The sequence below is a fragment of the Pterocles gutturalis genome, unplaced genomic scaffold (assembly GCF_000699245.1).
Source record: "Pterocles gutturalis isolate BGI_N339 unplaced genomic scaffold, ASM69924v1 scaffold14046, whole genome shotgun sequence".
NCBI classification, from domain to species: Eukaryota; Metazoa; Chordata; class Aves; order Pterocliformes; family Pteroclidae; genus Pterocles; species Pterocles gutturalis.
In genome coordinates, this window is record NW_010100551.1 from 1 (window position 1) to 12,634 (window position 12,634).

General features: G+C 43.6%; 1 protein-coding gene across 3 annotated transcripts in view; it reads left to right on the top strand.

Moving 5' to 3' along the window:
* The first annotated feature begins 1,243 nt into the window (after nt 1–1,243).
* The window catches only part of NPRL3 (nitrogen permease regulator-like 3 (S. cerevisiae)), a 40,638-nt gene continuing 29,247 nt past the window's right edge, over nt 1,244–12,634 (top strand). For 2 of the 3 annotated variants that reach the window (XM_010080304.1, XM_010080312.1), the window contains exons 1-2: nt 1,244–1,305; nt 10,023–10,152. In XM_010080304.1, coding sequence (XP_010078606.1) covers nt 10,069–10,152 — 84 coding nt within the window. In that variant the 5' untranslated portion in view covers nt 1,244–1,305; nt 10,023–10,068. Of the gene's footprint in view, nt 1,306–6,200; nt 6,240–10,022; nt 10,153–12,634 lie in introns of all 3 variants that reach the window. The other variant, XM_010080296.1, reaches the window with a different exon arrangement.

The window sequence follows — 12,634 nt, forward strand, 5'->3', positions numbered from 1 at the left end:
CCCACCCACAGGGCCTGGTGTGTCCCCCCACACGGCCTGGTGTCCCCCACACACCCCCCTTGCCCTGTAGCCCCATGGGGTACATACTTCACACTCCTCGTACCCCACAGAGGGCCTGGCCCCCTCACGCCCTGCATTAATTGAACTCCATTACTGCCAGGTGTTGTTGTCACCCCAGTGACTCCTTGTGGTTCCCGGGTCAGCTGAAGCCCTGTGGGGTTGAAGAGGTGTGGGGGAAGGAGGAGGCAGGGGCAGAAGGGGTGGCACTGACCTGAGGAGACAGTCAGTGAGCTTTAACCAAAAATGGGGAGAAGCTGAGAGACTTTGGTCCTTTGTGCTGAATAACGGGGTGCAGGTGGTTCGATTTCTTCTGGAAAACACAAACATGGGGCCCTTCAGGTGCCAGGGGGCTGTTGTGGAGCTGGTGCTGGTTGTACCTCTTCCTCTGACCTTCCCAAGCCAGGATGGTGTCTGTGCCGGGCTGGGAGCTGCCCACGGCCAGGGCTCTGTGGGGCAGGAGACGGGACGGCTGTGCCTGCTGTGCTGCGGTCAGGGCCAGGGTCCCACCGAGGGGCTTGGTGCAGAGCCGAAAGGTGCTGCAGAGCAATGAGGCTGCCTGACCTGGGTCACTTGGTAACTGCTGTATATCAGGAGAGGTTTGACGTCCTGTTTAGGTTTTGAGTCACTTCTTACCAAGAGAGAATCATCTTCAAACCCTTTTTTGTTTTTATAGGTAAAATCTGGAAATGCGGGTTTTTTTGGCTGGCTGCTTCCCTCCTGCCCCGCTCCTGCTTTTTGTTGGTAAAGGATTTTGGTAACTGACTGCAGGCGAGGCTTCTGGAGCATTATCATTGTCCTGAAACCTCAGCAATAATGACGGAAATGCATTGGTCAGAGTTTTATTTTCCACTCTCTTTAGAACTGAAAACTGTTACCTGGCACTTGAGAGAAAAATTGTTTCTGTGCATGTTTTGCTTTCTCATCTTTATACCCTGAAGATGAAAACCTCTTTTTCCTGTTTTTTGATGTGTTTTTGAGTGAGAATAGAAAAACCAAAATCTGGTACTTCTACCTTAAAAGCAGAAAGACCCTTCCTTTTTATATTACCTTTTTTAGATCTCTGTTATAGATAATTTTTAAAAGGTCACAGACAAGTATTCTCTTAATGCACTTATTTTAATGAGCACTTTAAGGAGATTGTTCCTTGAAAAATCTTTCTTTATTCTTTGTTTTAGATAAACCAAGGAGTCGATATGCTGTGAATAGCTCTGGTGATACCACAGAAGATCAAGATGGGGACTCCAGGTAGGGGAAAACGCTTCTCCTTGCCTAAGAGTTTGAAACAGAGGAGGGGTGGCCTCTTGCCTGCTAGTTCAGTAGGCAGATTCTCTTGGACTTTATAGAAAACAACTTACAAAGAGATGCTTTAATGCCACGTTATGAGCAAATTAGTGCTTAGTAATGTGGAATTTCTCATGAGGGAATGCTACTGAATCTATTGTTTTCTGGGCAAGGCATACGTCAGGTATCTTGTGCTCATTAGAAAGGCAATATTACTCTTTCAAAGCTAGGAGTATTAATACTTTGGCAACATTCCACTTTTCTTTACCTGCCTCCTCTAACTGGATATATTATTCAGTTGCCTCAAATTCTTCCCTAGCTCGTGTAATTGTCGTATGGAATTGCTGTGCACTAATTAATAACTAATTTTGTTTCTCCAGATGTAGCTGCCCTTGTGTCTGTGAAGTGAAATAGTGGCTGAAAAGGAAACAAAGACTTAAAGATAGTTTTTCAATTATAGGAAATCAGTGGGTAACAAAGGCACTGAAAATAGGCAGTGTGTTGTTCAGCATGCATATATGTACGAATGGACCCTCTAATTAGATTTTTTAGAAAATTTGAAATCTGCTGCATGGTTGTGAATTTATCACTATCAGATATGAGATAACTCTGGGAAAGAAAAAGGGGTTTTTTTTGTCTGTTGACTCATAGTTCAGTTGTGGATCTTTTTTATGATGTGTGTTTTAATCTCCAATGAGGTAGTTGCTGCTCTTCTCTCATATAAGAGTAAAAAAGAAGTGCTCATCACTTGCCTCCCAGAACAAAATTTGGATCCCACCGTCACAAAATGTAAGCTTGTTCTTAACTTTGACTGAGAATGGTTTAGCTGAAATTAAAATCACCCATGATAGTAAAGTTCATCAATTCATATTTTCCAGGACTGGGATCTTATGAAAATACATTTACTTGAGGTAATTTGTATCTCTTGCCTCTTCTGGTGTCTTTGAAACCTTCAAATGCAGCCTTCTGTCATGTCTCCAGTGAGTGCAGTATGGTACAGGGCACCACTCTGGCTGGAGCAAGCCGTGGTTTTTTAAGTTTAGTAATTGATGAGTGGGCGTTTCGGACTGCGCTGTGGACACAGCTAGTCTGCACATTAGGAAGGCTCAGTGCACGCGTTTGCTGGTTATCTCAGGGATTTTGTTGGCTGTGGTTCAAAACCCTGTCTCTAGTATTTCCCTAGACAGATTAAGATGGTGTTGGCATGGTCCCAGCTTCTGTCTGATACTGATTCTTGTTGCCTCTGCCATTTTAGCAGGTTGGACAAAGCACCTAATGCGGAGCTGCATTGGCTGCACGTTACCTGTGGTGCTGAATTAGTGTGATGCAGCATGTGGCTACTACAGTGGCACAGGAAAAGCTTTTATCATTCCAACTTATGGTCAGATGAGAAAACTGCTAGTGTTTTCCTGAAACTGGTTTTAAGTAGATTGAATATGCTGGCATGTGACCTACATTAAACAAAGATTTAGATAATTTCCTTGTAGTGGTGTCCAGAGCTCTGGGCTTAAAAAATAGTGCTTAATCTCCTGGTCAGGTATTTGTTATTAAGCTTTTAGTGTTTAAAATAATTTCTGATCTCTCAACTGGGCTCACTGAGCACAAAGTATCACAGTTCTGAAGCATGGAATGAAAGAACATTAAGACAGGAATCCCCCCCCGCAGTGATGGTCTTCTGAAAAAAGAAGCTGTCACTTTTACAGTTTTGTATCTAGCAATACATACAAATTCATGCTGCAGTATCTGCACCAGATGCTTACTAAAGTCAGTGTTTATAAGCCTTATATCTACTTAAATGAAATTGAGGTGTCAGCCAACACAGGTCTGTTTGCAGGAAGTCTCTTTGTATTATCTCCTGTGGATCTGTGTATAGCTGCCATGCAGATGAAGGGAAAACAGAAGAAAAGGAGCGATTATGTTGCTCTGAAAGTGCTGGTTCTGATAGAAGCCAGCAATGGAGGTCCAGCACACTGCTTGTGCTGCTTGCATGGCTGGCCATCTGCATTCAGAAATTCAGAGTCTCTTTCAAAGTTACATTAGTTTCAAGTTTGTTTGTTGAAAAGCTTTTTCCCAATGCCACTGTAATCAGTGTTGTAACTACAACGCATCCCATACAACTGATGTAGCAGCTAAACGTTTCCTTCTCTTCAGTGAGAGCAGCTGGTAGAAGAAATAATGGATATTCCTTATATACTGAGTCCTGTTAATTTATGTTAGACAAGAGGAGGTTTGTTGGCAGAGTTAATACCTTTCACTGGTCTTACAGCTGAAAAAATACTCAGGTTTTAGGTACACTTCTTCCAGCGCAGAACAAACAGGGATCTTCAAAACTGTGTACAAAAGGTTGCTCGGACTTATGATTTGTATCAGACCATTTTGGGAGTAACAGAAGTTGGTGCCTTGCAGTAGGAGAGATTTTAAGGGAAGAGTGGAAGCACAAAGGTGCAGATGGAGAGAGCGAGATGCATAGGGTTTGTAAACTAGGAAAGGAGGGAGTCTAACTGTAAAACCATTATTGTTGCTGAGCCCATGGGGTTTTTTCCTCACCAATGTTACGAATTTTTGCTCCTGGGCTCCTGTTTGCTGTGGTTTGTATGTTCCCATTGAATCAGATCAGGCTGCAGAGACCAGGAATGGAGCGAGGGGGTTTGTGAGAGCCATTCCCCCCGTGGCAGCTCTGTCCCTGGAAGTTCATTCTCCCACAGTGCAGTGGTGCAGCGGTTGGTGCTAGATTGCTAGTAAGTTAAAGACAGCCATATCACTATTTTTTTCCCAAGCTGTTGGAACCCAGATCCAACCCAGTTTTGAGCTGACCTTTCCTGGAGCAGCTGAGGTGTATGTATTTCTTTATGGCCTGAGAAAGGACAAAATTACATCAGTTTGAGTGCCCTAACTCTCCATTTCCATGTAGCATATTTGTACGCATAACTGGATTTCTTTTAGCCTTCAGACTCAAATATCCTGGTCACTGTTATGCTTTTTGTTTTTTGTAGACAATTGCAGCCTATTCATGATAATCCTACCTCTAGGTTACTGGTGTGTATTTCCTTGTATTAATTTCTGTTCAATGCAGCTGTGTGTTTGGGTCTTCAGAACATAGATTTTTTTTTTTTCTTCCTTTTAAAAGCAAGTCAAGCAGCAAAAGAGGTTGAGGTGTGTTGATAGAGGCCACCCAACAAAAAGGTATTCAGAAGAATCTGTCACTGTCAAAACAAATTGCCTGTCAAGTGTCTCTCTTTGTTGGCTTCTTCTCAGCCTTTGGTCATTTGCTGTCTTCAAAACATCCTTCAGTTTCTGAGTGCTTTACCCGTAATACATAAATACCTACCCCTCACAGCCTATGGAGATGCCTGCCAGTCTCTTCCTCCTCCTTGGAAAAAACGTGAGGCAGTTGCTCTTTTGAAGCCATGCTTCATTAAATTGGTTTGAAGTTATTTTTGTAGTTTTTCTGAAGGTGGTCTAGTCTGCCAGCAAAAATCCTAATGAAGGTGCACATACGGTAACATATGTTACACCAGACTTTGCATTTTTTTATCAGCATAACTGACTAACTGAAGGAGGTTTAGCAAGTTTGACAGCATCGATGTCATTAATTGGCCAAACGCTTCTGTTATAAAAAAACCCCAAGTTACTGACAAACAGGGACTTGAATGTCCCTTTCTAACGAACAGTAGTTCTCCTGTGATAACATTTCTATATCCTCTGTCCCTTTTTCACTGAACTCCAGTGTTCTTCCTTGTATTTGTTCTGAAAGGCTTCCTTTCTGTGAGCCCGTGCTTTTCCATTCATCCGTCCGTCCCTTTAAACACCCTTCCTGTAACATCACCCCCTTTGTATAGTTTGTTTTTTAGGATTGCTCTAGGTTCCCTTTTCAACATGACCAGTAGAAATCTGCTCTCTTTTGGATTAAATAATTGTAGGAGGCTTTCATTTTGTCTTCCATTTCTAAGGTGGACAGTATAAAGCTTTTATCAGATTATTTTTTCAGTATATTTAGGACATTTGTTTCAGGAAACAAGTCCTTTTTTCCTTGTTATTTGGAAAAAAGAGCAGCTGCTGTTAAAACGAAAGTAGGTGTTTGTTTCTCTGCTGTAGAAGTGGGTATAGCTGTTAGCAGAGCCTCGCTCTGTACACCTGTTGTAAAGGTTTTCATGTTCTTTGCCTTGAAAACTTTTTCAGCCTGCTCTTCCTAAGTTTCTACTTATTGCCTGGGGCAGAGAGAGATGAAGAATGACTTCATGCTGGTGCTGTGGGTCTGGCCAGACTTGTGCCTATTGTTTAGATCCCTGGGGGCAGCAGCAGCAGCTCTGTGTGCAAGGCCCTTTACAGAATCCTGGCTGTGCACTCAAAGATAAATGTTTGGTATCCTCTTTTTCTAAGTCTTGTGGGTATGGAAGCACCAGAACCAGTTGTGAAGCGCTGTGGGTTATTTGGGGCTGCACGGGATGGTCCTTTGGTGGAAACGCTAGTAATAGTCTAGAAAAGAAACTGAAGTTTAGAATCTGTTCTTCTATTTTCTCTTAAGGTAAGCATGAATTAAGAACATATGGTGTAAATACAGCTCCATAAAAGCAGCGTATCGTGGGAGCACATTACAGCAGCTAGCGAGAGGACTAAAATGCCTTCGCCTGTTTTCTCTGAGTAGTCAGTCTAGGCCTGCAGTATATCCCTGGAATTCACCTACCATTAACTGTTAACTCGTCTCAATAGTTATATTTCCTTTACAGGAGTTTAACCCTTAATAGTTCATCCTGGTTTTTAATATTATCTTTTTTTTCTTTTGTATTTTGTGTACTTGCTTCGTTTATTTTCTTTTGTTGTGTTTTTGTTTTGTGTTTATGGCCATGTTCCCATTTCAGAGACCAATGTCCTCTAACTGATGAGCAATTGGTTTCGGGGTAAGACCAAACGTTCTAAACAATCACCTTTGTCTAGAATGGCTTTCTTTTCTCACCATCCTTTTAATTGTGCTTTGTTTCTGGTTTCTGTTTTACACCGAATGATGAAATAATTATATGCTAAATCACAATGTCTGCAGGAAAAGTATTGCTAAAGGTTTAAGCTAGGATAATTACACAGGTCCTACTAACATTCCTGTGCTTCCTGTAGGGTATCCAGAATGGCTGTGGTACTGTCCCTTTTGTGAACTGAGAAAAGTTGTGATCCTCCGAGAATGCAACAAGTGTAGCCTTGGCATTGTAGTTAGTCCAACAAGGAGCCCTAAACCAAATTGCTTTCTGATGAGCAATGACTTAAAAGTACAGATCAGTGAGTAAACTGTTTAATCCCACAGTAATTACGGAGAGCTCTTTGGAGACCTGGTTTTGGGCAGCTGCTCTGGTTGCTTTTCCTTGGTGCCCCACTAAGCTAAACCGGATGACTGCATTATACCCGTTTCTGAATGCGTAGAGGGAAGAGTGCTTATCTCTGCCCAGGGCCCCAGAACTGTTAAACTGCATCTCTAGCCCCTGCTTAACGTAAAGATGTTCACCTAGATACTCAGCTCCCATTCTAAACTACTTCAAAGAAGAATTCTGTATAAAAATCTGGCTTTGAATTCCTATGGCATATAAAAGATGATTATCCATTCTCAGGGAAAAAATGAATTAGTGTTTGAGATTCTCTCCCCCTCCTTTTCCATGTGCTAGAGCAATTGGTGGCTCAGCTGGGTTTCCGGAGGTGACAGCAGTTGGTCTGCACTAGTGTGGTTTGTATCGTACTGCTGGCTTGTCCGCTGTTGCTGCTCTGTTGAGCTTGTGATAGGAGCGGTAGGATATTTTGGGCAAATCAAAGCTTTTGTTTTTTGTATTTATTTTCTGTCGGCTTAATTCCTTAGTAGAGGAGAGGTTTGCTTCCCTCTGGAAATCACAAAGCTCAGATTAATCTCATAAAAGACAAAGGGGCTCTTACTGCCCGACTGTGAAACCCAGTCTGCTTCTAATGAACTCTTGGGCTCCGATAAGTCAGCATTTTTAGGTCATTTTAATACACCCCAGAGATTAGAAAATCAGCATGAAAATATCTAAAGTAAAAGTATTGTTTTCTAAAATGAGATGATGAATTGAAATGATGGGAATAACATATCTGCTGTCCCTCAATCTCCCTATCATTCCTAATGTATAAATTATAGAGAGTGTTGGGGGTGAAAAACCCCAACCTAGCAAAGCCAATAAATCTAGGCTGTCAGCTGAAGAGAAAGGGGCTGGAGTCCAGGTCACTTTTGGGAGATTCTGTGATGATGGCAGGTGTTTGTACCCCTGTAACCCATCACAAGGTTAGCTATGCTGAGCGTGTCCTCTGGCTGCAGCTGCAGTACTCTCCCAGGAAGAGAAATCTCCTCTAGTGAGAAGACAGTGAGGGCTTTACCAAATCAACCTTTTAATCTCCGCCTCCTCACAGAGCCACACGCAGGTAGGGCAGACAGGGCTGTCGGTGTCCTGAGCTCTCCTGGGAACTGCTGAACTGTTACATTCGGTACCACATTTATCTCTTCAAAGATCGCTGGTGTAGTTCCTTGTAAAAGTCAAATCTTAACAGTGGCTAAAGTAATCATAACGATCAGTTTTCCACCTCCCAAGGTATCCTTTGCCAAGGATGAGGGAGGGAAGAGTAACTCATTTCTTACCAGCGAGAAGGCATTTTCTAGTTTACCCTCCTTCTCCCTGCACCCCCCAAAACATGTGCTTGTTTTGGATCCATTGCTGTTAACAGCCTTCCTGGCTCCATGATGAGCCTAGCAATGAACAAGCTGAAAGAGGGGGCAAAGCCCACTGCTGTCATGGTGACTTTTTTCCTATTTGGAGTGGGATCTCCAGGCACTGTCAGTCCAGGTCCTGTTTGAGGATGCTTGGCCCTTTCTTCACAAACTCCGTGTGTTGTGCAAGCCCAGTGCAGCGTGGTAGGCAAGGAGCATGGTCTTAGTGGCCCCAGGAGTCTCTGGCTAGTCTCCCCATCTCTCTGCTTGCCCTTAGCGGTGTTTGGAGCAGAGCGGACGGGGATTTGGATGTTTGTACCCAGCTGCTCCTTCCATAAGCCAAACGTAAGCAGCGTGCTGTGGTCAGGATGACCTGTTTGTGCAGACACCAGGGGCTCTGACAGCTTGTAAAGCCCCGTGTTGTCCTTTACCTTCAGTATATGTAGGTCTAAAACAGAAATGCCCCCAGGGTCATATGCAGATGGATGCACACAAAAGACCTGTCTACGTGCATTTGTCTTAATTTTTGTAGTACTCCATAACTCAGGCTGAACCAGGAATATGGTACAGTAACTCTTTGGGCATCGAGGGCTCGCTTGTGGCCAAGAGATAAGGTGAGCGCAGCACACACCCATGCCTGCCCTCTTCTCTGAGTGATACTGGGTTATCTGGGATACTTGCCTGGTGGAGGGGGATGGTCTGACAGGGGCACACATCCCCGAGTGTAAATAAAGAAAATGAAATATACATTTTCACTCTTTAAAAAATGGTCTCATCAGAAACTGTTTTGAAATTCGTTTGGTTAAATGGGAGCCTCCGAGAAATCAGCTGAGGAAAGAACTTGCTAATATCAAACCTTGTTGTGCTCCTATTCTAGAACAGCAAGTTCCCTCCAGCAGCTGAGTTCCTCTTCCCTGTGGATTTCAGCTTCTCTGTCTCAGGGGAGGAAAACAAGCGTTTGCAGAGACCAGACCAATGTTACAAGGAGAGCAGTTGCAGAATTCCTCCCTTGTCACAGTGGATTCTTGCCTGTTTCTGCAGTGGTAGCTGTATTTTACAGGGCACTCTCCTTGTAGATCTGTGCCCTCCTGTCTCACAGCTGATTTCTTCCCGGAAACAAGTGTTTGTAGAGACCAGACCAATGTTGCAAGGTTATTGGAAAGAGCAGTTGCAGAATTCCTCCCTTGTCACAGTGGATTCTTGCCTGTTTCTGCAGTGGTAGCTGTATTTTACAGGGCACTCTCCTTGTAGATCTGTGCCCTCCTGTCTCACAGCTGATTTCTTCCCACTGCTGCTCCAGAGCAATCCAGTAACACCATGGTCAGCGTTGGGAAAGGCCTGACCTGTCATGAATTTGTCTCGGTTTGGTTTATGAAATGAGAAAGCCCAGGTGAGGCCAGGCAGCTCTCAGAAGGGTCCCGGTGGTCTGTTGACCACAGGTTGGGATCTGTTACGTGAGTAACTTTGAGTCTCAACGATGAGCTTTGGGAAAGGAGGGATGAGCGTTGAATGTGTGTTTCTTCTAACTGAGTCAGCTCTTTCTTGCCTTTCCCTCTGCCATGTCGGGTGGCTTAAAGATCTCTGTTGTGCTTGAGTGACAGGCTGTGTTGATATGTAGTTGCTTAGGAAGTTCATTAACCTGCAGCTAAATCCAGGCAATGGCTAACTCGAGCTGTTTTTATATTTAAGCAAACTGCATCTAATCTTTCCAATGTATTTTGCTGAGCATGTAATTAAATAAGCATGACCTTGCAGTCTTTGTCATGAATGCTTCCTGTTTTATAATTGTGATGATCTGAGAGATGTAATTAAGGGGCTCTTAATTTTCCGTAATTGGTGGTACTCCAGGTACAACAATTTAGACAAAATTTACAATACTTGAAAAACTCATTAGTGTGTTTTTTTTTTTCCCCCTCCTGTATTTGGAGGAATATTCTGGGGGTATGCTGTTTGAAAATTGTAATAACTTCCTTTTCTGCTCTTCAAGGTTTTCAGATGTCATCCTGGCAACAATTTTGGCTACCAAGTCAGATATGTGTGGCAAAAAGTTTGAACTGAAGATCGATAATGTTCGCTTTGTTGGGCATCCCACGTTGCTTCAGCATGCCCTTGGGCAGGTACGGTCCGAGGTCTGCTCTGGGCACCTGCCTTGGTTACAAACTGCCTGGCTTTGTTAGGAAACTTAGCATGAAGAGTGTGCGTGTTGGCTCTTGATCCTGTTTTTGCTTCCTGATGCTCAAAGCTGTCTTTTACTTACTTCCAGATAAATACAGCGAGTAGCAAACTGAGAGAGCTGTGTCAGTGATTCGCAGAAACCCCTTCTGGTTACTGGAGAAAAGCAGTCTGGGTAAAGAGAAGTAAAACTAGGCAGTCCAGCTCAAAAAGCTGTTTTCACTATGTTAGTTATCCCAAGTCAGGTTTTTAACACCTCTAATTAGTACGGCAGTTAAAAAAACCCACCCAAAACCTCCACAAATGCTAGAAGCTGTGTCAGCCTTGTTTATCTTTTAACTCTTACTGGTGCTGAAGATGATTCACAAGGCTCAGTTGGAATATGTAGGATGTTGAAAGAGGTCTCAAATTTTCTTGTGGACAAAGTCAGGCTGCTGTTTGCATTGAGACCTTGCTCTGTAGCCTGTGTTTTAGCTGCTTGGAATGAAAGCAGTTGCTACCTAGGCTATAGAAAAGGTCCTGCTTAAATCTAGGAAGGAATTTACATTCTTCTTATGTGCAAAATATTCCCTGTCCCATTGCTCCTTCCTGACAGACTGTAAGAATGAACTAGGGTTTGGTCATTTCTGAATCCAACACTGATCTCTGTCACTGAACTGCTTTGGTCTCATTTTTCATCAAATTTACTGAGTCATTCCTTTTTTCAGGAAAAAATAAAATCTGCTTGCCAATTCTATAATCTTTTCTATCTATAATTAGAGGTGCAAACAGATTGTTGGCAACTGCTGCTCGATATTTGGAGAACCAGACTGCTTTAATCCAAATCCTCACGCACCCACAGATGCTAGTGTTCCACTTTCGAAACTCAGTTGTGAGTCTACAAGAAATGTGACAGAGGATCGCCAAGACTCAGTGCTCAAATGTTTAAGCTGTTTTGGAAAACAGAATTCAGGTCTCCCCAAGCTGTGCAAGTACAGCAGCAGCCCCAGACAAGGCCAGTGATGAACCAGTCCCGGGATCCATGCAGCGACCCTGGCCAGGAGCAAAAGGAGACAGGACCAGAGACAGGGCTGGAGGGTGAGGCTGCAGTGTGCTAACAGAGGGTCCCTCCAGGAGACAAGCTTCCTGCGATGACGTAGGTCAAATGTCCATCCAAGAGACACGCACACCTCGGCTGAGCTTCAGTGGGGCTGCTGGGGCATGGGCTAGAGGCTGTGGGGGGCCCAGTCCGGGCTGGCCAGGGCCATTAGGCCTTCTGGTGCCCTCAGGGCCCTGACAGCAGTGGCCTGTTCTCTCCCCATATCAGATTCCTCTATTTTGCTAATCTCATCCAAAAGGCACAATTTCCTAAGTGTGGTGTAAATGAGGTTGAAAATGTGTATTTGCATTTTTTCACCACATATTGTTATACATTCTCTTCACTTTCCAGTCAGTTTTATCCGAATTGCATGAAACATCTCTTCATTTTCAATTTGTCTAAGTCAAATTGCATCTGGGTAGATAAAGTTATAAAAGTGCTGTAAACACTTTTTTGTTACTTCTTGTAGGATCTTTTTTGGGGGGGTCTTATCACCCCAGTGAGCACTCTAGAACTTTCTAGAGTCCAGAATCTGCTAGATGCGGCAGCTGTCTGTTCTAGTTCATTTGAGTCTAAATCTGGGACCCTTTTGCAGTTAGGAGGGAGCTAGATGGAGCTCCTTTCCCGTGGAGCAAGGACAGTGACCGCAGTAACCTGACAGCCTCTGGTTTGGGTTTCTTTGGAGTTCATACTGCAGTAAATTAATCCACAGGACAGCTCAGCAAATTCTTACTCAGATGAGATTCAGGAGTTACAATATTTAATCCTGTGTGCCAAACCGCCTTTTATGTAGGAATATTCTGAATTCTTCAAATTCTTTCAGCATTTTTCTTTCCAGCTTAGTCTTTTCTTTTTTCTGGACAAAAGGTGATATGAAATCTAGCCTGCATCCCAGTTGCCGTTAATGATGGCAGTTTCTTTGATTTTTAAGGAAGGAACAGGATCAGTCCCTACACTTGGAAATGCTTTTGAGTCTATTCAAGTTCACAAGACATCCTGGAACCTGTAACTGCAGAAGAAATAAACACAGTAAATTGGCCTTCCCTCCCTCCCGTCACTGCCTTTCTGGTAGAACTTCACTTACAGTTTAAAAAACCAACATGTATCGCTTCTTTTAGTTTCTGTAATTTTTAAGACTACTGAGTGAAAGCGCTCAGATTTCGGAGCTCACTCATTGATGACCTGTCAGGAAGGGCGGACACAGCTCTGCTTTTCCCAGCTTCTCTGAGTTTGCCCTGTCTCGGGCGCTGCATTAGGTACATCAGCACATCTGTTGGGTAGGGACGGAACGTTAGGTTAGGTTCGGTGGGTGTTTGGCCTGGTGGGTTACAGCTGTTTTCACTTGGGGC